Source organism: Propithecus coquereli, unplaced genomic scaffold, assembly GCF_000956105.1.
Source record: "Propithecus coquereli isolate 6110/MARCELLA unplaced genomic scaffold, Pcoq_1.0 Scaffold33, whole genome shotgun sequence".
In the NCBI taxonomy this organism is placed as follows: domain Eukaryota; kingdom Metazoa; phylum Chordata; class Mammalia; order Primates; family Indriidae; genus Propithecus; species Propithecus coquereli.
The window spans coordinates 7,406,139-7,428,286 of NW_012148952.1; the positions used below are offsets into that span (position 1 = coordinate 7,406,139).

At 44.3% G+C, this 22,148-nt stretch overlaps 1 protein-coding gene across 1 annotated transcript in view; it reads left to right on the plus strand.

Annotated features, from left to right (window-relative positions):
* The first annotated feature begins 6,283 nt into the window (after positions 1-6,283).
* Positions 6,284-22,148, plus strand: part of NCKAP5 (NCK-associated protein 5) — an 839,167-nt gene continuing 823,302 nt past the window's right edge. The window contains exon 1 of the mRNA XM_012650513.1: positions 6,284-6,352. Coding sequence (XP_012505967.1) covers positions 6,284-6,352 — 69 coding nt within the window. The remainder of the gene's footprint in view (positions 6,353-22,148) is intronic.

Sequence of the window (22,148 nt, forward strand, 5' to 3'; positions counted from 1 at the left end):
TGATTTATCTGGTCTGGGGAGGGGCCGTCATGACTCCCTAGGTGACTCTAATAAACAGAAAAGCTTGGGAACCCCTGCTCTTAGCTGGTGGTTGCCAACCCTGCTGCTGTGACCATACTCTAATGCCTAGAGCCCCAGCCCTGGGGAGGCAAGTGATCTGGGTGGGGCCAGGGCGTTGGTAATTCTTAGAAGATCCCTAGATGATTCTAAGGCACAGCCAGGGTGGAAACCCACTGGGCTACCTTGTCAAGGGCAGGAAGCCTGCTGCTCTTTGAATTTATCCTTGACCTGTTCTGCTCTGCAGTTATTCTTTGCCCACCGTGTGTTGGGAGCTGCGAGGAGTATACCAGCAAACTTGACACAGTCTCTGCTCTCTGGGTGTTCATGAGGCTGCAAACAATTACATTTTGCATTGTTCGTTGCTTAATGAAGCTGACTGAAAAACATCTTGAATCTGGATGTGGAAGGGCTGTCTCATGCATTATCTCATTGTAACCTGGTGAGAAAGGCATACAAAAATGTAAACTCACAGAAGTTAGGGATCTGCTCAAATTTACATGGCAAAGAAAGCTGGAAAGCAAATCTTCTAATGCCTAAGCCAGAGAGCCCTTCTGGCACTACCATTAATATATCGAAACAGGGGCAGGACGTGGGAGAATCAGAAAGGCAGAAATCGAGCTGGAAAAACTGCTCAAAATGTGTGCGAGTGTATCTGAGTGAGTGAGAGTGTGTGTGTGTGGGCGGGGAGGGGGGTCAGGGAAATATGCCTTTGAGATTTTATTCAATGGCTCTGTTTTGTTACTGTCTCTTAAAAATTTTATATATAGCCTGTTAACAGGCTAGCAGAAAATAGAAATTACTGACATCTTTAGAAATATTAAAAGTCTGTCTAGCATGGGAAGGCCTTTACTATTTGTTAGAAAAAAAATTTTTTTTAAAGAGTTTATTGAGACCAACTTAGATTCCTATAGATACAGAGCAGAAGTATTTCATCAGCTAGACATTGACGTGTGTGTGTGTGGGGAGATCTGCATCAATAACCATTAGTCAATGAAAGGATGCTTAATTTCCTGTCTTCCCTTAACTCCCTGACCGTTTCTCCACCCCATGGAGGGAGGGGAAGGCATCACTCTGAGGCAGATGTGTGTCTTGTATAGCCAGAGATGTGAGAAGACATAGAAAAGACATGAACAGAACTGGGTTATGGCACTTCGTAAGTGCAGGTAAGGCCTAAACAGTAATTTTCAGGTATGCAATATTTTAAAATTATGACAAAATATTTTCTTTGAGGCTTGGGTGTGTCTATATGTGTTTGGCTAAAACTTCACTGTAATAAATGTGTATAGCATTTCTTTGTTTTAACGACACGATATTGCTGCCCTGCTCTTTATATGTTCACAAAGACAGCTGTCAACATTCATTCATTCATTCATTCATGTATTCATGCAAACAACAAATGTTCATCATGTTGCTATGCATTAAGCACTGTATTAATATTACCTGTGAGAACTTAGAACATAAAACACTGTCTCTGCCCTACAGAGCCTTAGTGTTTATTAGACAACAATCCCAGGCTATTATTTCAGAAGGCTCACAAGAAGACATCCAGGTGTTTCCCAAGGAAGGCTTGCTGCCTGTCAAAAGGCATCTCCATGGGGTGTGCATCAAACACTGTCAAGCCTGGAAAAAGGAAGCTACTCTAGATACTTCAAGCAGAGAGGGATTTAATGCAAGGAATTTTGTGTGAAGCTATTGCAAGGGCAGGAGGAGCAAAAGGTATGAGGTGGTGGTACTCACAGATGGGGGCATTGCTACTGCCCTTTCTTAGCTGAGCTACTGGAGGAATCAGAAGTTTCTGGAGCCTGCAGTCATCTGCTGTTGATGCCACTCTGCCAGAGCTGGAAACAGAATGGCTTCCCCCTTCCTCTTGCCTTCTCATCTCCTCTCGCTGCTTCCCATTGGCAGAATTCAACATTAACCCACTGACCAAGAATCTTGGTAAAGTAGGTTGCACCAGTACACCTGCAATGCAGAGGAGAGGAGAGTACAGTAGGGTTAGGTGGGGAGGGGCAGAAAGATCCAACAGTCAACAAGTAGAAAGGGGTGCGGTCAGGGAGCAGCCACTGCCACCCAGGGTTTTCCCTCAGTTTCTTAGATCCAGGAATTTGATTATTAGAACACTCAGATGTGGTCAGGCTTTGAAATCTGACGGAAGCTAACTGTTATGGGCTGAATTGCGTACCCCCAAAATTCAAGCGTTGAAGCTCTAATGCCCAGTGTGACTATATTTAGAGAGAGGGCACTTTAGGAGGTAATTAAGGTTAAATTAGATCATAAGAGTGGGGCTCTAATATGGTAGAACTGGTGTCCTTATGAGAAGAGGAAGAAGTACCAGGGATGTGCACCTGCAGAGAAAATGCCTTGTGAGAGAGCAGCGAGAAGGCGGCCATCTGCAAGCCAAGGAGAGAGGCCTCACAGAAAACAACTCTGCTAGCACCTTCATCATGGACTTCCTGCCTCCAGACCTGTTAGAAAATAAATTTCTGTTGTGTAATCCACCCAGTCTGTGCTATGCTGTTATGGCAGCCCAAGTTGACTAATACACTAACCAAATAACATGAATAATTAATATAGAGTCAAATGCCAAACTGCGAATTTGTACTAAAAATGTTATTTTCTAAAAGATTGCCTACTTATATTTTCTGGTCAGTACATTCTTCTTCTATGAGTAAAACTACATAGCAATCAAATAAAATTGGACAGTTGATTGACAACAGTGGTCTCTGAGCAAGTTAAGTTAGTTGGATGGTACAAATGGCCCCATGTAATTGCAGGTGTCTTCGGGATCTGATACATATTTCCCCTCTAGACCTTCAGTCTCTGCTGGATATATATGGGCACTCTCTCTTCCCAGCAGTGCCAGAAATAGAACTGAGTATCAGCTGTCCTGACTTTCCCTTTGTTGACCACTTCCCCTTTTCATATTGCCACATCCTGGTTGCCATTTTGTTTCTTTTAGGTGGCCTTGCTTTGATCCATTTGGATAACTTTATTCTGATCATTTCCATGATTGTTTTATGGTTTAACTCACACATTTTCACATTCTTGCAGTGGAGGCAGTGCATGCACTTTGGCTGGTAATTGGCCAAGATGCATTGCCTGTTGCCATTGTCAGTCCTGACTGGACTGAACCTTTAGAATTGGCCAATACCTATGCCATGTCATTGCTAAATAATTTAAATATCATCTCTTCCTGTATCATTGGCATCATAAAGTAAGAAGAAATTGACCAAATCAAGCCATTGAATCAGCTTTCTGCATAGGCAGACTAAGCTATTTGAGAACTATCAAAAGCATCCCCATTTACCAAAGTGACAGCCTCATCAGCCTATGATAGAGCATAAAATCCAGTAGCTAGAGTTGCTTTTAATAAGTTTAATCGTATTCACCAGAAGGGATAATCAATATATCTAATATTTTAATTTTACCTACTATATGCCAACTCCTGGGAAAACTCTTTAAATGGATTGTCTCACTGATTATCACAATAAGCCTACTATGAATACAATCTTATTAATACCATTTTATAGACAAATCATCTGAAGCTTAAATAGGTTAAATAACTTGTTTGATGTTTTCTGCTAGTTAGGAGTAAAATGGGGATTTAAACCCTAAAATTAACTTCTGTGCTTCAAATAAGAGCCAAACGAGTTACCTTGGCCTACAAGACCCTGTAGTTGTCGCCTACAACTCAACACTTTTCTCACACACTCTCTTCCTAACTTGTTTTCTTCCTAAGAGACTGGTACTCTCTTAACAAAGCTCTTTTCCAGCTCCTTCCCAGCTGAAAGGCTGATCTCTCTACCTGGAATGATCTTTACTCATCTTTTTACATGGCTGGCTCCTACCCTAACCATTCCATCCACGAAGTTTCCCTGTCCCTATGCCTGACGCTCTGTTACACCATCTGCTGGTGGTTATTTCCTTCATGCAGGTACCTACCACAGTTTGAAGTTATTTGTTTGTGGTTTGCTTATTTATTTTCTACATATCCTACTAGAATGTAAGTTCCATGAAGACAGGGACCTGGTCTTTCTTGTACGTAGCTGTGTCACCTACATCTAAGGACTGGGTGTTCCATATAGTAGGCACTCAATATGTATGTGCTAAAGCCCAAATGATCATCTATTATGATCTGTCAAAGCCCCGTGCTCTTTGAGATTAAGACTTTGAGATTAAGGGCATGTTTTTGATGGAGGGGGAAATATGAGGGCCTGAGTCGTCTCTCTAGCTATACTGACCACTCCAAAGGGTGCTCTGAGCCACAAGCATACAGTCGCTGAGATGGGGCGGCGGGGCTGCAAAGCGTGCAGGAACTGCTCAAGGTAGGAAAGGCAGGCCGCAGAAAAATTTAACTCGATTAAAAGTTTTGCCTATAGTAATAATACAGAACTAACTTTTTTCCTGAAAAATATTGCCTAGAGTTGTTTTTTGACTACTAGGCCTTGCCAACAAACACATATTAAGAATTTACTATGTTTAAAGAACTATCTTAATTGATTAAGGTGATTAATAAGGCAAGTCCCTAAGGACTTCTATAAAACTTGGGAGAGAAAGGGAAACATTAGCAAATGGAGAGGTCTAGGAAGATCTTGTGTAGGAGACAGACCTGAGCCAGGCACCGGAGCAGGGGGGGATTAGACCAGATAGAGGTAAGGGGTGCATCAAAAGCATGGTCTCAGGAATGTGCTTAGCATGTCTGGGGATTGTAAAAGACCCATTGGCAGGAAGTAGACCTTGAAAATGTTGCTAAAAAGTTTGGATTTTATCCTGAATTCTGACTGGTCCTCTGGTCTGAGTGGACCAGTGATATATAAAAATTAGGGTTCCCAAGAGCGGGAGGTGGAACGACTAAGGTGGAGGAAGGAGCCTAAACTAGAAAACGGGTCCATCAGTGTCCCGAGACTGACTACAGTTTGGGCACACCCTGTCTCAGCACAGCTGTCTCCACCCTCTGCATGGAGGAAACCGAGAGAGCAACCCACACACTGTGGGCTGTAGGGTCCAGTCTGATCCATGTCAGACATGGAGCAATTTCTTTTCAATTAAAAAAAACTGATTAGTATAGCATTTTATTAATTTCTGCTCTTCTATATCAGCAGTACAATGGCTATGTTTGTTTGTAAGGATTACGAGAAATTTCTATACCTCAAAGTGCCTTCTGAATCACAGGGACATATCAAATCATACTGACTAATATTTCAGGTTAACTGTTTCTAAATATAATCTGTGAGTAATTATACCTTGCATGTAACTTTTATTGCCTTTAAATCATTTAATGTATTGCCTTTAAGCCATCATTTGATTGCCATTGTTGTTTTTGCAGTTTAGAAAAATGAGTTTCACAGAGGTAAATGACTTGTTCAAGGTCACTTGGCTAATGGATAAGAAAGCCTGGGTTGAAACTCATTTCTTTTATGTCACATCTTTTAGATCTTGGTAAATATTAGAAGCTAAAACTCAATTATGTATATAAAGAGTCCTTATTAACCAGAATACTTAATGATTCTAGAACAAGCAATCTCAGTGGCGTGCATCGATGAACTTTATCTGATGTGGTAAAATGCAGTGGATGTTCCGTTAATACTCCTTGACAATAATGACATCATCCACCATTCATTCTGAATCAATCTGTCCCAAAAAGAATGTATCTTACAGTGTTCCTCAAATATTTTTAAATTAAATATTTTTAAATTAAATATCGACATGAATGTTCATGTTTCGTTTTCCTCTCATTGGGCCTTGAGCTCAATAACTGTTGGTCATGGAGCATGGCTTTGTCAGTTTGAGCTGATGGAATTTGCAGACAGCATCTATGTGCACAGTAACAGAATGATTTTGGCTGGTAGAGAGAGAATGGGTGTGGAGCAAGTGTGGCATGAAACGGACTGTTTGCTTTTTTCCGCAGTCTGCTGATTCAACCTGCAAACCCATTCCCCAACTCCATTAGCAAAACCTGTAAAAACACAGGGGGCCACCATAAAGACAACTCCGACATTTGTAACCTAGAGAGCTCTTTTGAGTTGAGAGAGCCCAGTTCTATACTTAATATTTGGGTCTGGGTATATTTTGGCTCCCACACTTGTTTCTGGTTAGAAAGTTAAAAACAAAGGTCTAAACACTGTGCACTTGGATAGTAAAACACATGTTCACTTTTTGCAGTGACCCTGGAAACAGACGGGGGATTCTTATAAATCACAAAGGAAAATAAATAACTTCACCCATGGAGGGAAAAAGACAACTTGAGAAAAGGGACTTTGGAAAAAGGCTGTCTCTAGACAGCAGTCTTGTGGTAAGTACTAAATATTCATTTACCACTCTATATGTTTTGGCTTAAACTGCATTATTCTTTGACTGTTATTTCCTGAACTCTGTGCTTTTGAAACCTCTATTCCAGTTACCCCATTAGCAACATCCCCTGGGATTTTGTTTCATTTAGTTTTTACAAACTCAAAAGCCAGCAAATTATTGGAATGTTTGTATAGTGTCTTAATAGGTAAATGTCATAATCTGTCAACATTATATATAATTAGATTAATTCCAGCTGAAGTAGACTTTAGCCTATACAAAAAAACTACTATACAGCTGATGCCAAAAGCCAAGCCTACATATAGTTGTTCCATCACCCATTTATCTTAACTTTGGGGGTAAGTTGAACAAGAATTCAGTATAGCTTCAAATATCGAAGAGCCAAGAAAGTGTCTGAGATCTTCTTAGGTGCGTAAATTGGTTCAGTTGTCCGTAAACTTACTTTCTCAGAGTTTTAAGGCCAATGAACATCATTCTTAACAACCTGGTCGGGTTTGCTTTCAGCTATGAGAATCTGGTTAGTCCAGCGAAACCGACTAAGTCACCAATATCTGGAGGTTGGCCATTCTCTGACAGTCTCTGGGCTAACACGTATGGGTCACCTCTTCTGTTCCATAATGCGCACGCATAGAGCAAGAGATCAAATCAAGCAAGTCATTCCTTTCTCTTCGCTCACCGACTGAAGCAGAAATTAACTTGGCTCCTTCTTTAGCATGTTATACAGGGACGTGCTTTATTCACTTGTACGCTCCCAGCTCCTGGCCTGGGGTCTGGTACAGAGCAGGGATTCGATGAAATGTTAGTTGGTTTGATTTATCAGTTGCACCTTTCACACTCTGCAGCTGTAAGTCATGTCCTGTCATGTGCAGATTAGCTATTTAGCCCATAGGCCAAGGCTCTACCTCACACACTGTTCATAGATGTGAGTTTCTGGAAATTGAGAAAAGATTGCATTAAGTGTTTATGTCGGGTTCTTCTCTTGGTGTTCAGAGTCCGCTTCGGGGCCTATGTGGGCTGTGCACCGCCGATCAGCAAAACTTCAGAGGCTAAAGACTTTGGTAGTATTTTAATTTCTCCTCCCAGTGGATGTGACCACATCTCATTTCCTAGATCTTGCCGTCTCCAGGTAGAATGTGGTGAATATAGTGTATGTGTGTTGCGTTTATATGCATATTCTCTTTTCAACTTCTGGGAAAACTTGGGATAAAGAGATAATTTCTCAGGCACTCTTCTGCAGGAAAAAACACTTCCTACATATTAACATGCCAGTAGGGTCTGCCTCAGGCCTAGGCAAGGGACAAGACGGCCATATGGTATGATGTGAGCAGCTGAAGAAAGATTCTCTTAACCCAGAAATATCATCCTGATGGGTTGGTCTCCAAAGCCACAGATTTCTGCCTTAGGTCTCAAATAATATGCAAATATCCTATAAAGGCAAGCATACTAAGTTATTGTCTTTCAATAATTCATAGTAGCACTCATTAATAAAAGGCCTTGAATTGTTCCCAGATGTCAACCAGATGAGCAGCATTTTGCTGAGGGACTGGCAAACAGGAGAATGATGAGCACAGGGCCTGGGGAAGGCGGGGCTGGGGCCGGACAGAGCAGCAGGTCAGGGAGCGGGTTACCGTGAGTGTATTGGGTACCTGCAAGTCAGAGGAGAAAACAGTGTCAGTGAAGCCTTTGCCCACATTTCAATGTTGCCTAGAGACGGCTCCAATACGGGCGTAAGTAAAATCCCATCATGTTACCAGTGCTAGCTGAAAACCCAAAACCAAGCCTGTGTTCCTCCTGGCATATGGCTGTACCCTGAGACTTGTCGCAGGCTGAAAATCTATTTCTTGACTTGCTGGCATAGAAAAACAAGAGAAAATGAGAACTTGTTGCTTGGCACCACATGGGAAAATTAATCCTGCTAAATATCCCTCTATCATGTTTAGGAGAAGTTTTACACTACTGAAATATCTTCCTTGTTTCCTGGAGACGGATTAAGTGTTACATCTGTATGCCCAGGTTGGGGAAATTCTGAACAAGCCTACCCTCTCTTACTACTACGTGTATGGGGATGCTTAAATGCTGTCAAACATTGCAGCATTCAGGCCAAGTGTGACTACAATTTTTCCTTCGGTTTTAGTATTATTAATATGTTTTCTCCTTCAGTATGTTGCTGCTGCTAGGACAACGACAACAAGAGCATTCTTTTTGACTGGGTTCTTTGGGAGTGAGATCTGTCGAAACCACCTTGAACACATCTCAACTGTCAGGAAGAGAGTTACACTGGGGATAAATCAAAGGTGGTGGCCTATAAGGGACCTGAACCCGAGACATCACGCTCCTCTTTGGCTCTGTGCTGAAACCACATAAATCACTAGGTAATAAGCAGGTAGGGATGACTGTCGCTAAGGGATGCTGCGAAATAGAACAGTCAAAGACTGGAGAGGTTACCTGCTCCTCCTGAGGTCACACAACTAGGATCACGCCAAGAGGAGAACACAGGTCTTTTATGTGTCACTTCAGTTCTTTATCTTTCCTTAGGTACTATCCCAGGAAGTGAAGATGGCCTTTTGGGAAACTGAATAGAGGAAAGAGAAACATATTAAGTTCTTAAGTCTTGCAATTCCATTGCAGTAATCATCAGGACCCATATTTTTGAGAGTTAGGGGGCCCAGAGGTAATTTCCACTTTCAGATTTTGCAGGAGAAAATTCCTCATAATGTATTGTAAGAATAAGATACTATTAACTTCATTACACTTTTTATTTTATATAATCAAATCACTGAAGTGTTGAGCAGAAATTATAGCTCCCTTGTAATGGCTTTTAAATTTTTAAGCTGGAAGACCCACAGGATAAAGACACTCACAGTCCAAATACTCAGAAAAGCTCCAATTGGGGGAAATAAGTTTGTGGTCCTTAGTCACAATTTTGCTTTTAGGACATGGTGTGGGGGAGAGTTTGAGTGTGTGCGTGTGTGTGGGTGTGTATGTGTGTGTGTGCACATGCGCAGTGTGCCCTGATAACACGCTGAAGTGTTCTTTGATGTTGATGATTTTTTTACTTTATAAATCACCCCTTTTAGGGAGAAAGTGACAGGTAAGTGAAACTGAAATGAAGAATCTGTTTTGACGTGGGGGGTAAAGACCCGGAGAGAAAGACAAGCGACTGCAGTTTGCCTCCACCAGTGGGAGTGTGCCGGGTAGCCATATATCCGCGGAAAGCACAGCCTTCTCTCTGATAACAATAAAAATCGCTCCAGAAATCGAGGCCTCTTCTTGACCCAAAACCATTCAGCCCTCCCCAGGATGCTTTTTGATCAGAAAAAGTCATCATTTCCTACTGTGCTTTCCTATTTGCAAGACTCATTCTCAGGCTGCACGGATAGCCGTTTGACACTTGTAGCTGTGACAGCATTTAGCTGATGAGCATGCTGGCAAGTGAATTATCTTTTTTACCAGCTCACATTGCAATGGCAAACATTTTCTTTTAATTTGGGGGGGGAATACTTTTAGCTTTTAAGCACAGATGAGAGTGGTGGTTTCTTTTGCAAATTTTTCCTTGGTATCTTCTTTCCTTCTTTCCACACTAAAGGAAAACAAACATTGGCCATACCAGCTCTGACAGCAGTGTAACTGTGATAGACTTGTGCGGCAGAAATGGACCGACACAGGTCCTTCAGTTCATCCTTCAGCCTCTTGACGATTTCCATCCAAGTCGTTATAGTAATCAGGCCTCCTACCATACACATCAACACTAAGTTAATCAACAAGCATCACTGACAACCTGCTATGGGGATGGGCTGGATGGTTTTCATTTTCTCCTCCAGATCCCTCTTTGTCTTTCTCTACCTCTGGCCTTGCACCCCTTGAGGATGTACCACATGGACCTTGCCTCCCGACATCTGGCTGTGTTTGGCCAACGGGAGGAACCAACAGGAGCTCAGAGGTCCAAGTCTTTGTTCTCCTGCTCTCTCCCTGCCTGGGCTCCTCTGCCTAAGGTTGCAGCTTTTTTTTTTTTTTTTTTTTTGGACAACCCTCTCCTAAAACTCTGGCTGTAGTTATAACCACTGATCTCCCCATCGTCTGGCACCTTCTCCCCATGCCCCTTCAGGCTTCTTCATAGTAATGGCTCTTGGATGTTGCTAGCCCATCTCTTGTCGGTTGACCTTAGCTTGCCCACAATGTAGTAAATGGTTCTTGTACCCAGCTCTCCTCAGTTAGATGATTCGAGTGCACCTTCTCTTTCCTGTAGGGTCCCCCACCCCATGCAGGGAGATACACTCCCCCAAGTGTTTCTAGTTTGCCTGGGGAAGCTGACCAAGCAAGCAAGGAAAATACATGACATGGAGGTGAGCAGTGTGGCACTGGCAGTTGTAGGAGCTGAGATCCCCCGAGATGGCATGAGGAGGTACCAGGAGGACCTGGAGTGGCAGCCTTGCTTTGAAGCGATGGGGGCATTTGGGAATGGAGGAGGAGACAGCAGAGGAGAAAGAGGCAACCCAAAGATCCTGTACTGCATCCTCTGGTGACAACTCACGTCGCTACTGATCTTTTCTTCCTGGGGAAACTTCTTCCTCATATTGCATTTAAATCTCTGTTGTTTCATTTCAGTTATTTCCCCCATTTAGTGACTAGAAGTAATTCTGAGGCAGGGGGCAGCAAACCCTGCCTGCAAAGGTCCAGAGAGTAAGTATTTCAGGCTTTGCAGACCACACGAGCAGTTGCAATTACTCAACTCCGCTGTTGGGGAAGGGCAGCAGCCACAGAGGACACATGAACAAATAGGCGAGGCTATGGCCCAATAAAACTTTATTTACAAAGACAGGCAGCAGGCTGCATTCTAAATGTTGTCTGCACCCGTAAGAGAAATGGGAAATTCGGCAGTCCAGGTCTGCCTTCCCTGGTAGTGATTTGTGTTTACCTTGAGCGTATGCAATATGCCCAGGCAGGCAGAGGAGCAGGTTTAGGCTGTTATGCAAAGGTGCATATATTCCAGTAGCAAGAAACAGGGAAAGAGAAAAATATTTTGTGAATATTTAGAAAATACAGACATACTGTATGTCCAAACTCACTGAGAATTTTTCTAAATTCAAAATAGACATATCGTTAGTGTAGCTCAGTGCAGCCAGTGGGTGTGAATTCTAAGGGAAAAAAAATCTTCATCCTATAGTGCTTCAGGCACAGCTGGAGCTTTCTTGGCTTTTACATGCCCTTATTAGACCCGTGCTCACCACAAGGATGGCACAGAGCACACAATACCGGGTTCCTGTAGAAGGTTCCCACCTACTCGAATCCCAGTCCCCCTCTGCCACATCTGCCACTGGGGGAATGTCAAGTTGTCCTCTGGGAACCTGACCTTTGTTCTCTGATAGCAAGATTGCTCTGAGATTTCCCAGAGGAACATTAAGTCAGCGAGGGTGAAAGAATGAGGGGCAGCTTTTTATTCCCCTGACTGCTTCATTTCCGGTAAGCGAGCCATTATCTCAGCTGTCTCCTAGATGTGCTGAGAAGAGCAGAGACCGTGGCCTAGAGCCAGGTGTTGGATGGTGTGGAGATGTCTGAAGATCTAGCCAAGGCCATTTTTAGGAAAAAGCAACAGGTAGAGAAGAGACCAGCTTTGGCCTGGGTTAGCAACCTTTCCCAAGTTCCATGCTGAATCTTTGGTGTGCCCCCTTGTGAGTGGGCACTGGTGGCGTTAGAGAAGCATCAGAGCCTTAGCAAATACTTCCCCAGGGAATCTGCCCACCAGTCTAGCTCAGCCCCTCATGGCAGATCCAGAAAACGTTGGAGATGCTCTGCCTACCCGCCCTGCAGCAATGCAGATCTCTGGGCGCCTGTGGATGGGTCTGGGAGCAGATAGGCTGGGAGAAGACAAGGGGGCCGGGCCAGGTGGGCACCACCCACAGGAGCTAGTTGCTAGCAGTCTGGAAGGAGCCCCAGAAGAGTGGGAAAAGATGAGAACCCAGCAAGAACAGAGCTGGAGGAAGGTTGGAGATTTACAGCAATGCTGGTGCTGAGGACAGGATCTGAATGGAGCATGGAGTAGAACGGGGCCAAGCAGTGGGCATAGAGTATGTCAGCAGAGGGGGACGACAGAGTCTAACATCAAAGCCACTTTAGCAGACAGCTCAGCATGTTCAGTCAGTGAATCATGCATTAAGTCTAGACCAGGATAGCGTCTTTCCCTTAGTAATAGTAGCTGAAATTCACTGAGGCTTAATATGGGCCAGGCACAGTGCTCAATGCTTTATGCGGAAACTGTCATTTAATATTTAACAACAACCCTTCAAGGTAGGAACTGTAATTATCCCTATTTTACAAATGAGAAATCTGAAGCTTAACTAGTTGATCAACTTCCTCAAGGCTGTGGCACTGGTGAGTGGTAGAGCTGGGATTTCAGCTCAGGTCTGGCCACCTCCAGACGCCACCGCTCTGCACAGCCAGCCGCTCTGAAGCAGAAAATCCTCTTCTGACAGTGGCCAGGAGCCCCCAATGGTCCAGCCAAACCTTAAAGAGCCCCAGCTGCCTCGACAGGGCTAGACCACATGTATTTTTTCTTATTATCCAGGTCTTGGAATCAACTTTAGCAGAGATTGAAATTTCTAATAGCGTGTATATACATATAGCCACACACACGTATATGATTTTATGTTTTGTCCATGTGAGGACTGATGATGGAGTGTGCACACACAAGGCGGAGTCATTGACTAGAGCGGGCGTGGAGCAGGGAGCGCCGGTAAGCACTGGGGCATGTGCGGCAGATACCTGTCCATCACCACGCGTGCAGTAGGGCTATGCCCGAGTGATGATCCTACCAATGGCTGCCCCCTCCTTTGGCTGGCGGCTGACTGATGGAGGCGAGCAGAGAACCGTCCACGTTTCCCACGAGCAGATTCCCAAGGAAATGCCTGCCATTTGTCTGCCCACCACTTACAGTTGGCCCTGCCTCCTCCGACGTTGCTCGAAGGAGGATCCGGCTTCATTGTGGTCACCGCTCACTGCAAATGAGCACACTCCTTTGCCCTCCTTCTCTCCTTCCTCTGTCATTGATAATGAGGCAGACTGCCAGCATAGCCACATCTTCCACAGTTCCTACGAAAATGCCCTTTCCCGAGCTGCTGTAATACCCTCTCCTGGTCCTCCTCATGACACTTACCACGTTGTCACAGGCCTGTCTACTCCAGAGCAGAGTTTCTCAACCACCAGACTACTGACATTTTGGGTCTGATCATTCTGTGTGGTGGGGCTGTCCTGTGCCTTGTGGGATATTTGGCAGGATACCTGGCCTCTACCCGTCGGGTGCCAGTAGCACCCCTCCCCCGGTCGTGACAGCCGAATGTCCTTTGGGGAAAAAAATCACCCCAACTAATCTAAACCATGAGTTCTTTGAGGACATTGGCCACGTTGCATTCACATTTGTTTCTTTACACAGCAAACCTTCAGTGAAATGAATGAATCAGTGAATGAGCAGCTGAGCCTGAGCAAGTCCGCATTAGCAGGGGATTCTGGGTATGGGGTACAGGGGACCCACGTGGAGAAGTCCCTGAGTGCTGCTTGGGATGACTGGAGAGACACACCCTGCTTTTCAGTTTTGCCCAAGGATGATTCTAGTGCGTGTGTGTGTGTGTGTGTGATTTATTTTTTTTTTTCTGTCTTATATCAGAGATTCTTAACATGATGTTCTGGACCCTCTTGAGTCCCCAGGTGCTTGATAGGGGAAATTTATGAAAAAGCTTCCAAGGTTTTGAATTCTCTGAAATATTTTATATCATATTTTATGGTATGTGCATTTGTATATTTTTTCTGGGGAGTGAGTGTGTAGGCATAATCAGATTCTCAAAAGTATCTGTTACCTGAGAATGGTGAGGTAGCTTCACCTGCCATTAGTGCTGCCCATGGCACCTGCCCATGGGTGGCTTCCCTTGCTGAGGTCATGGAGCAACACCTACCTCTGTCACCTATGTTCAGCTGCTGCCGTGATGTCGTCTGCCAGCATCAGACATGGTTCTGTGCATCCTCGGGTTCTCCGAGATCACTAAATTACAATAGGAACTGGACCTGCACACATTTTAGAAGCCCTTTGCCAATGCTGTGTTATTGACAGATGATGAAACGATACTGCTTCCATGGCAGAAATAAGTACAAATGAGCAGAGACGTTTGCTTGGCATGTTTTGTGTTTTCTTAGGGCTCCAAGATCTGCTTGTCATTCTCCTGGTGTCTCACTATCTTTCAACAAAGGGAATCATCAGATCATACAAGTTTCCATGGCAACTGAGTTTTCTGCATCATCTGCTGGCAGCCTAGGATCGTTTCGGTGGCAGACTCTCTAGTGCTTTGTCCACAACAAGAAGTAGTGCTTTCATTGATCTCCTTAGAAGCTGGTCCTCCGATCTAATAGGCAGCTGGGTGTTCTCTCTGATACGTGCCCATTTTCCTTTCTCAGGTTTCTCATTAGACAGCGCAGGAATTGAGCACCTACTGAGTTCGAAGGACTGTGAAATGAGCACTAAGAAATGCAAAGCATGATTGCTGCTTTACAAAGCTCTAAAAAATCTTGTCACGTACACACAAATCCTAGTTAATATCAGGAGGTATACAGTGGTGCAAACAACAAGGCCAAGGAGGGGGTTTTGAAAGAGGAAGTTGTTATTCTGGCTGTATTCATCAGGGAGGGCTTCTCCAAGGAGGAGGGCTTTCCTATCTCCCTCTAGGAAATTGGTCCAAATTTAATCTGCGGTGTCCCTGAGCCCTCTAAAGCAGAAATTTATTGAGAAAACCACAGCATCTTAAAAGAATGGGGTACGATTCCAAGGTCCCTGGCTTATGTTTAAGAAATTGCCAAGACCCTAAGCAAGCGCTACTGTAATTGTGAATTATCATCCTAACTTTTCTCTTGTCCCCTCCAGGTACACCTCCCCACTCTTCTATTACCATTCTCTTACCCCCGCTTCCTGGGTCAAAGCAAAAGGCATTGCACAGCTAAATCATTTCATTTCCCTTCTTCTCCTTCATTTATCAGTGTATGTTGTACCGACTGCATTTATCTTAGCTGTATTTCAGCAGCCTAACTGTCTTACACTAATTTACCACCCAGTACTATAGTTCATTATTATCAATTAATATTTATTAAACATCCACAGGGTTCATGGCCGTGAATGGGGCAGCATTTCTCATTACTTCACGTTCCATTGCCACGTTCCATTGCCCGGGCTCCGTTTAGCCAGTATTTATGATCTTTCTGCCAGTTTATGCACAGCCCTCATCTCTCGCCCAATTTCAATTAATATTTCAAGAGCAAATCCAGGAGCCATGGTACTCGAATGCTTCACTTAACACAGGAGGCACCGCCTCCCTTCTGTCCCTTCCGTGTACTGATTTCGCAGTTCTCTCCTAACACAGGATCCCGTTTGTCCAGACTGCTCTCCGTGAGCCCAAACAGTGGTTCCTCCCGGTTCCTTTACATTCCAGGCAGTTCCAGATGTTTCCTCCTCATAAATTTCAGTTCCTTAACAAGGCTTGATGGATTATAATTGTCCATTTCTGAAGATGCCTCTGAGGTTTGCTTGCCTTCTGTCTTTCAGCACCTTTTTGGTTCTTAGTTTTAAGCAGTCATCTTCAGCTTGGTAGGTTTCCTAATGCAATTAATTCGTTGACTGCTCTCGTGCACATGGATGTGTTGAGGGAAATAAAATCATCTGGTCTGGTAAATTCTGGGATCCATCTGTCAGAGCCGGCAGATAAGTAGGCTAGGGGCTGCTGGCCTGTGTGTGAGGAGGAGCTGTCGTCAGAGGCCTGCTGTCTTTGCAGGTGACATGGCGGTGAGGGCCAGCCGTGACCCAGTGCAGGTGGGCATGACACTGAGAGTGGCCACTTTGAGGGCACCAACTACATAGACTGGATGATGCTGTCATCCTTCCTGCCAAAGTGGAATCCAAGCTAGACTGCCCAGGGTAGAAGGTAGCTATTTGGAGATCTCCTAGGTGTAGTGAGTAGCCATTTGGACATCTCCTGGGCCAAATCTGGTAGGTCCCTGAGGCAGAATATCTGACCTGATGATTCCTGTTTGGTGAGGTGTAGCCAGGAGGAAGTGAGGAAAAGAGAGGGCCTGGTCCAAAATAGTTAGTATTTCTCATCCTCTCAGAGGATCTGAATAACTTTCCCTGATTTGTCTACAGAGACTGTGGATAAGTAATATTATTTCCTTGTTTATGATGTGGAGGTCCTGGAAGGAGACACATGGCACACTCAAGCCAGGCAATGGAGGAGAGTTGAATAAAGGGCCTCTTTACAAAGGGGTGGCAGGATGTAGGGAACTCAGCCAGGTAGCAGTGCAGCCCCTGAGCCTGTGGGGCACCAGGACCACCAGGCTAGAAGGTGGCTACAGAACCATGTGCGGGAAGGAGCGAGCCACCTGGCAGGAAGGCCACCTCAAGGGGAGGGACCATGGCCAAAATGTTACCCAGCCATGAGGGGATCAGGACACAGACGCTCCTACCTCACTCTCCTCCCACACTCTGGTCCCCTGCCGGTGCCTCCAGGTGGAAAGGAGCCCACGGAGAAGCCTGGGGCCCAGAGCAGGGAGGAGGAAGGTGGAGGGTGGATTTGGAGGGGCCAACAGAATGTATCCACACTTATCCTGTAAAATAAAATGCCCCACCACCTCAGTCCCTCTTCTCACATGTCTATGCTGAGAAAACACTATCCTTAGTCACATCAGTCTATTTCTATTCTGTCCTTCAAAATGGGTTTCTGTGTGTGGTTTCCCAGTCCATTCCCTTGGGCTTGTCAAGTTGGTTTGACCAGACAATATGATGTGACACCTTCAGAACACAAGTTCCGTGTAGCCAGTGACATGGGTCTGATAAAAATTCCCCTCATGGGTCCAGATGAAGATTCCAATACAGAGCTGTGTACGTGTTGAGTGATGCTGGGGTACATGGAGGGTGATCACTGCAGTGGGGCTCTAAATCCTCATATTGGAACTTGAGTTGAACCCTTTAGTAGATGTGTGGCCTTCAGCAAGTTTCTTAAACTCTCTGAATCTCTGTGTCCTCAGTGGTGGGGCAGCCATGAGGGTTAAGTGAAATAAAGAGCAAGGATTTGTTTCCGAGACTGTAGGACCCTATGCAGATGGAAGGTATTGCTATGATGGGGGTGGTGCAGCTCCTACCTGCTAAACTTCAGCTTACCAAAAATGCAGCCGCAGCAGCAGCCTCAAGAAGAAAGATGCATGAAGAGTTGACTGTTGGGTGAATGAAGGCAAAGAACTAAAAACATGAATAGAGCACGTGGCACAATGCTTGGCGTGCAGTCTTCTCTGCTCTGAAAACATGCAGAGCCTGCTGACGTGGCCACTCCAGATGGCAGTTTTCTTTGTCTGCATATGGAAGGAAGCATTTAAAAGAAGACTTTTTAAAAAGTGGTTTACATACATACATATATGATTTTTGAAAACAGAATAGCACATCCGTGATGTTACCAGCCAGGCATTTACTGTAGGTTGTATCTGAGCAAACCTTGGATTCCTTTCTTCTTAGTCCAATTGCTCAGTGGTTCCCTATGAATGAGCTGTACACCAGACCTTCTTATATGGAGCATTATATTTTTCTGAAACTTTTAGCCTACTGCTGTCACCCCTGAAACCCAGCCAATGTCTATTTATAACAGGTAATTTTATTCCAAAAGCTTTCAGAAGTGCCCATAGTCTTCAAGCAAACATACAATGACTCCCTGTGCGCAAGGTCCTGCTGGGCCTTTTTGCCCCAGGCCTGTGCTCCCGATAGAATCGGGCTGGAGGACTGGGCTGAAGAACCCTCCTTTGTCTGTCTCATGCCTCCTATTGCTTTGAGCTGTGCCAGCTCCGAGCAGTGGGAGATGAGTTTTGGGAGGGGCCTGGGGAACATTTCCCATCTGACTCCCTCCCTTTACTTCGATGGGGGGGAAGAGACTCAGAGGGGTCGAAACAGGAATATTTTTCCACTACATAAAGAGAAGGAAAGAGGAAACAGGGTCCCAGTGGCCTCTTGCCAGGCCCCAGGAATGCGCCAACCCTGGGAATTGGCCCCTTGCCAGCCTCCTCAGAGGCTGCTGACTTGGGAAAACTGGCTCCCTGGCTGCTGCCAAGAATGCAGACAATGGTCTTTTGGATATTTCAGCTTTTGAAAGTTTGGCTTTTGTTTTATTATCACCAAAGGTAACATTTATTGGGCACCTATGTATGCATGCCAAAAGATAAAATGCATGATTGGAAGTCAGTGTAACTTAAATCAGGCAGAAACACCAGGGTCCTCACATAATATTTACAGCCTGCTTCTAATTAGGGCCTAATCTTTTGCTCTGGTACGTTGCTACCTTACACAGGAGAGCTGAGCGGCACTGGTAATCTACAATTAAAGTTAGTTTTTCAGTGCTAAACTGAACTTTAACTTCCAGGTGTATTATGTCACCTGGAAGACCAGACATAAATGGAATCAGTTTATCTGATTGTCATTTGGCTAAGAAAGGACCTTGAGAGAAGGAGGCACAGAACTGGTGTGATCTCATGGAGGGAAAGAGGCCAAGAGCCAATGGTTGGTTCGGAACTGAGTAGCCCTGACATCTATAGAACACTGAATTTTGGGATGGATCACACCCCCCCAAGGTGTGATCAGTTAGCATGAAATGATGATGACAGTGCTATTAAATAATCAGATGGCCTTAAAATACTCCGTACAGTTTTTCATTCCCATCTAAATTAGTGGTATTGATAATAATAATATAGCAATAATAATAATATAGCAACTAACATCACAGAAGGATGCTGGACTTAAATATTTAATTATACAAAAGATATAGCAGGGATTGCCTTTTCCTCTTCCCAGAAAGATTCCTCACATACCCAAGCACAGGCCTGGGGCAAAAAGGCCCAGTAGGACCTTGCACACAGGGAGTCATTGTATGTTTGCTTGGAAGACTATGGGCACTTCTGAAACATTACAGCAGGATGCTGGACTTAAAGATTTAATTTATATTAGCTCATTTAATTTTCACAATTCTACAGGGAGATACTATCCTATCTCCATTGTACAGATGAAGAAACTGAGGCTCAAAAATTAAATAACTTGTCTAAAGTCATAGGATGTGTAAACACCAAGGTCTGCAAACCTCGTGCTGCTAACACCTGCACCATCCACACGTATCTTGTGCACATTTCAAAGTTGAGAGGAACTTTCTGGCTTCCCTTCCCTGTGGGGATGGGTTGGTTACTCCCAGGATACCATCTTCTGTAGGGTACAGTCCCACAGCTTCAATGGCCATTTTACAGTGGCTCTTCTCAAAGAGAGCCTCCTCGTGTTAGGAGCCCTTTAACTTAAATAGCAATCTGATCTCCCTGTGCACAGAAACCTTCCTCTGCACTGTGATGGGAGATCCCAGGAGAATTCTGAGCAGAGGGACAAATGCAGAATTACCAGGAGGGTTGCAGGCCCTCACCCCCTTGCAACTGAGGCCCCCACACCGATTTAAGAAAGTCCTATTGGTGTGAACCCAGATTTATACAAAAGATATAGCAGGGATTGCCTTTTCCTCTTCCCAGAAAGATTCCTCACATAACCAAGGACTCACCCAGAAGATTGCTTTAAATAGCCTTTAATGCATTTTAAATTGGATTTAATTTTCAAAAATTCAATTTGCAGTAGTAGTTTCCCATGGAGCTAAACCTCCAACATCAGACCTTTTTTTCTCTGCAATGGAAAACAGATCACAATTGGTATTTTGGGTTAAAGCGCTTCCCCCAGGAGCCCTGAGGAGCCTGGAGAGCCTGTTCTTATGCTCTGAGGGAGTTATCATGCAAGGGAAAAAGAGGAGAGTCACAACCAGGGCTCCCAGGCCTTGGTTCCTCCCTGGCAATGTCTGCCTTCCTTCCTTTGCTCTTGACAGCTCCTGTGGGGCTGGTCAACGGTGTGGTCTCTAATAAAGGACAGGTGGCATCCTACAGTTATCCAGAGCGTCTCAGACATCTTCGTAAGCCTTCTGCACTTCTAGGATGTGCGTCTATAAAAGCTCTTCCTTCCTTGGAAATTATATGCCGTAAACATTTATTTTTACACATACCATGGAGCCCAACCCTCTGAGTCAATGAAAGAGAAAGCAGAAAGGAGGAAAATGAGTTTAGATGTAAATTATTGGCCATTGGTGATGTGTTGGGCTCTGTGTAGATCCACTGCACACACTCTCTGTAGTACTTTATTCAACAAATATTTATTGTGCTCTATTCTTCACGGAGGTCTGTGGTTAGCAAGGCAGGTGATGTCCTTTCCTGGAGCTTACATTCAAGTAATTCTCCCAACAATCCATGAAGCCTGTATTATGGTTCCCCTTGTAGAGATGTACAAACTGAGGCTCACAAAGGTTGAACAATTTGCTCCAAATCACCTTACGTTAGTAAGAGTTGACAGAGTTTCAGAACCAGAGCCAAGTCTGACTGTAAACCTGTTTCTTGGTTTTTCTATACCCTGTGCTATTTGCAACACTCAGTTAAGGATCAAATCTATATATCTTTGGTAATTGAATATTGTTTGAAAATAACAGAAGTACTTGTTTTAAGTGAGGAATTTACTAGGACGAATCTTAGTATAATAGGAGCAGGAAGATAGTTCATCCTTTTGCCTGTGTGATTACCAGATCCCGGTGGAAAATGGGAAAATTGAGTACGGTGGTGAGTAGTGAGAGCACATTTGGTGTTCAAAAGTCCTTTGTCCAGAAAGAATCCAGCCGAAGATCACTGCTCCTATTGATAAGCATGTTGCTTGCAGGGCTGCTTTTCAAAGCAAAATGAAACCCACTAGTAGGAACTATACATAGCTCTTAGCGTCTTCACACATTGACTGCCACACTAGGGAAAAAAAAAAGTTTTCCCTGGGGCCACGGTGTTTTATTAAAACGATCCTTTCTAATTCATTATTTTGTATTGTTTTCTGTGCGTGAGTTATATGCAACACAATTCACGGTTTTTGAATTAAATTGTCAATATTAATTGTAACAGTAAAGACATCAACAAATAAGATTTTCACAGACCAACTGCAGGGTTTTGCGTCACGCGGCCCTGGGCTCAAAACTGGCCTGAGTTAAATACAACTCACATGGCAATGTGTTCAAATAGGACCCAACCGTACTACTGACTAGCCGTGTGCTCTCCTCAAATTCTTTAACCTTTTCTGGGCCTCTGTTTTCTTCTGGGCTTATAGAAGGATCAGGTGACAAAAGAGCAAAAAATAAAAATCATTTGAGAAAGTTAAAAGTCACACTCCAGAACAATGAGAACTGTGATAATTTGAGAACTAGAATGGGGAAGAGGAGTCTAGACTTGTTCACAGTTATACACCCAGTGCCTGGTAGAAGGGGGCATTCAAAGATGTCACTATAATAAGATAAAAACAAAAGGTTATTGCTGATGGGTCTGGCTTTGTTCTTTTTACGTGTCCCTATAGCCACTAAGTAAAGCTTTATTCTAGTGAGTACTCGAGTGATCCACACACCCTCTTAATTAAATAACCAAATAACCACAGCTGGCTCACCCCTAAGAGCTGAAAGTGCTTCTGTCTGCTCTCAGATGCCCGGAAAGCAGGCTCAGCCATCTTGACATGATCTGGGATCATTTCAGACACTTGCCAACATTATGTAGCGCAAGGAAAAGGTGGCCACCTGCCATCCAAGACCCCACCTCCACAGGGAGCCTCCTCATTCCCCAGGCACACTTAGAACCTTAAAATTCATTCATTTATCAAATTTTCATTGAGCACCTCA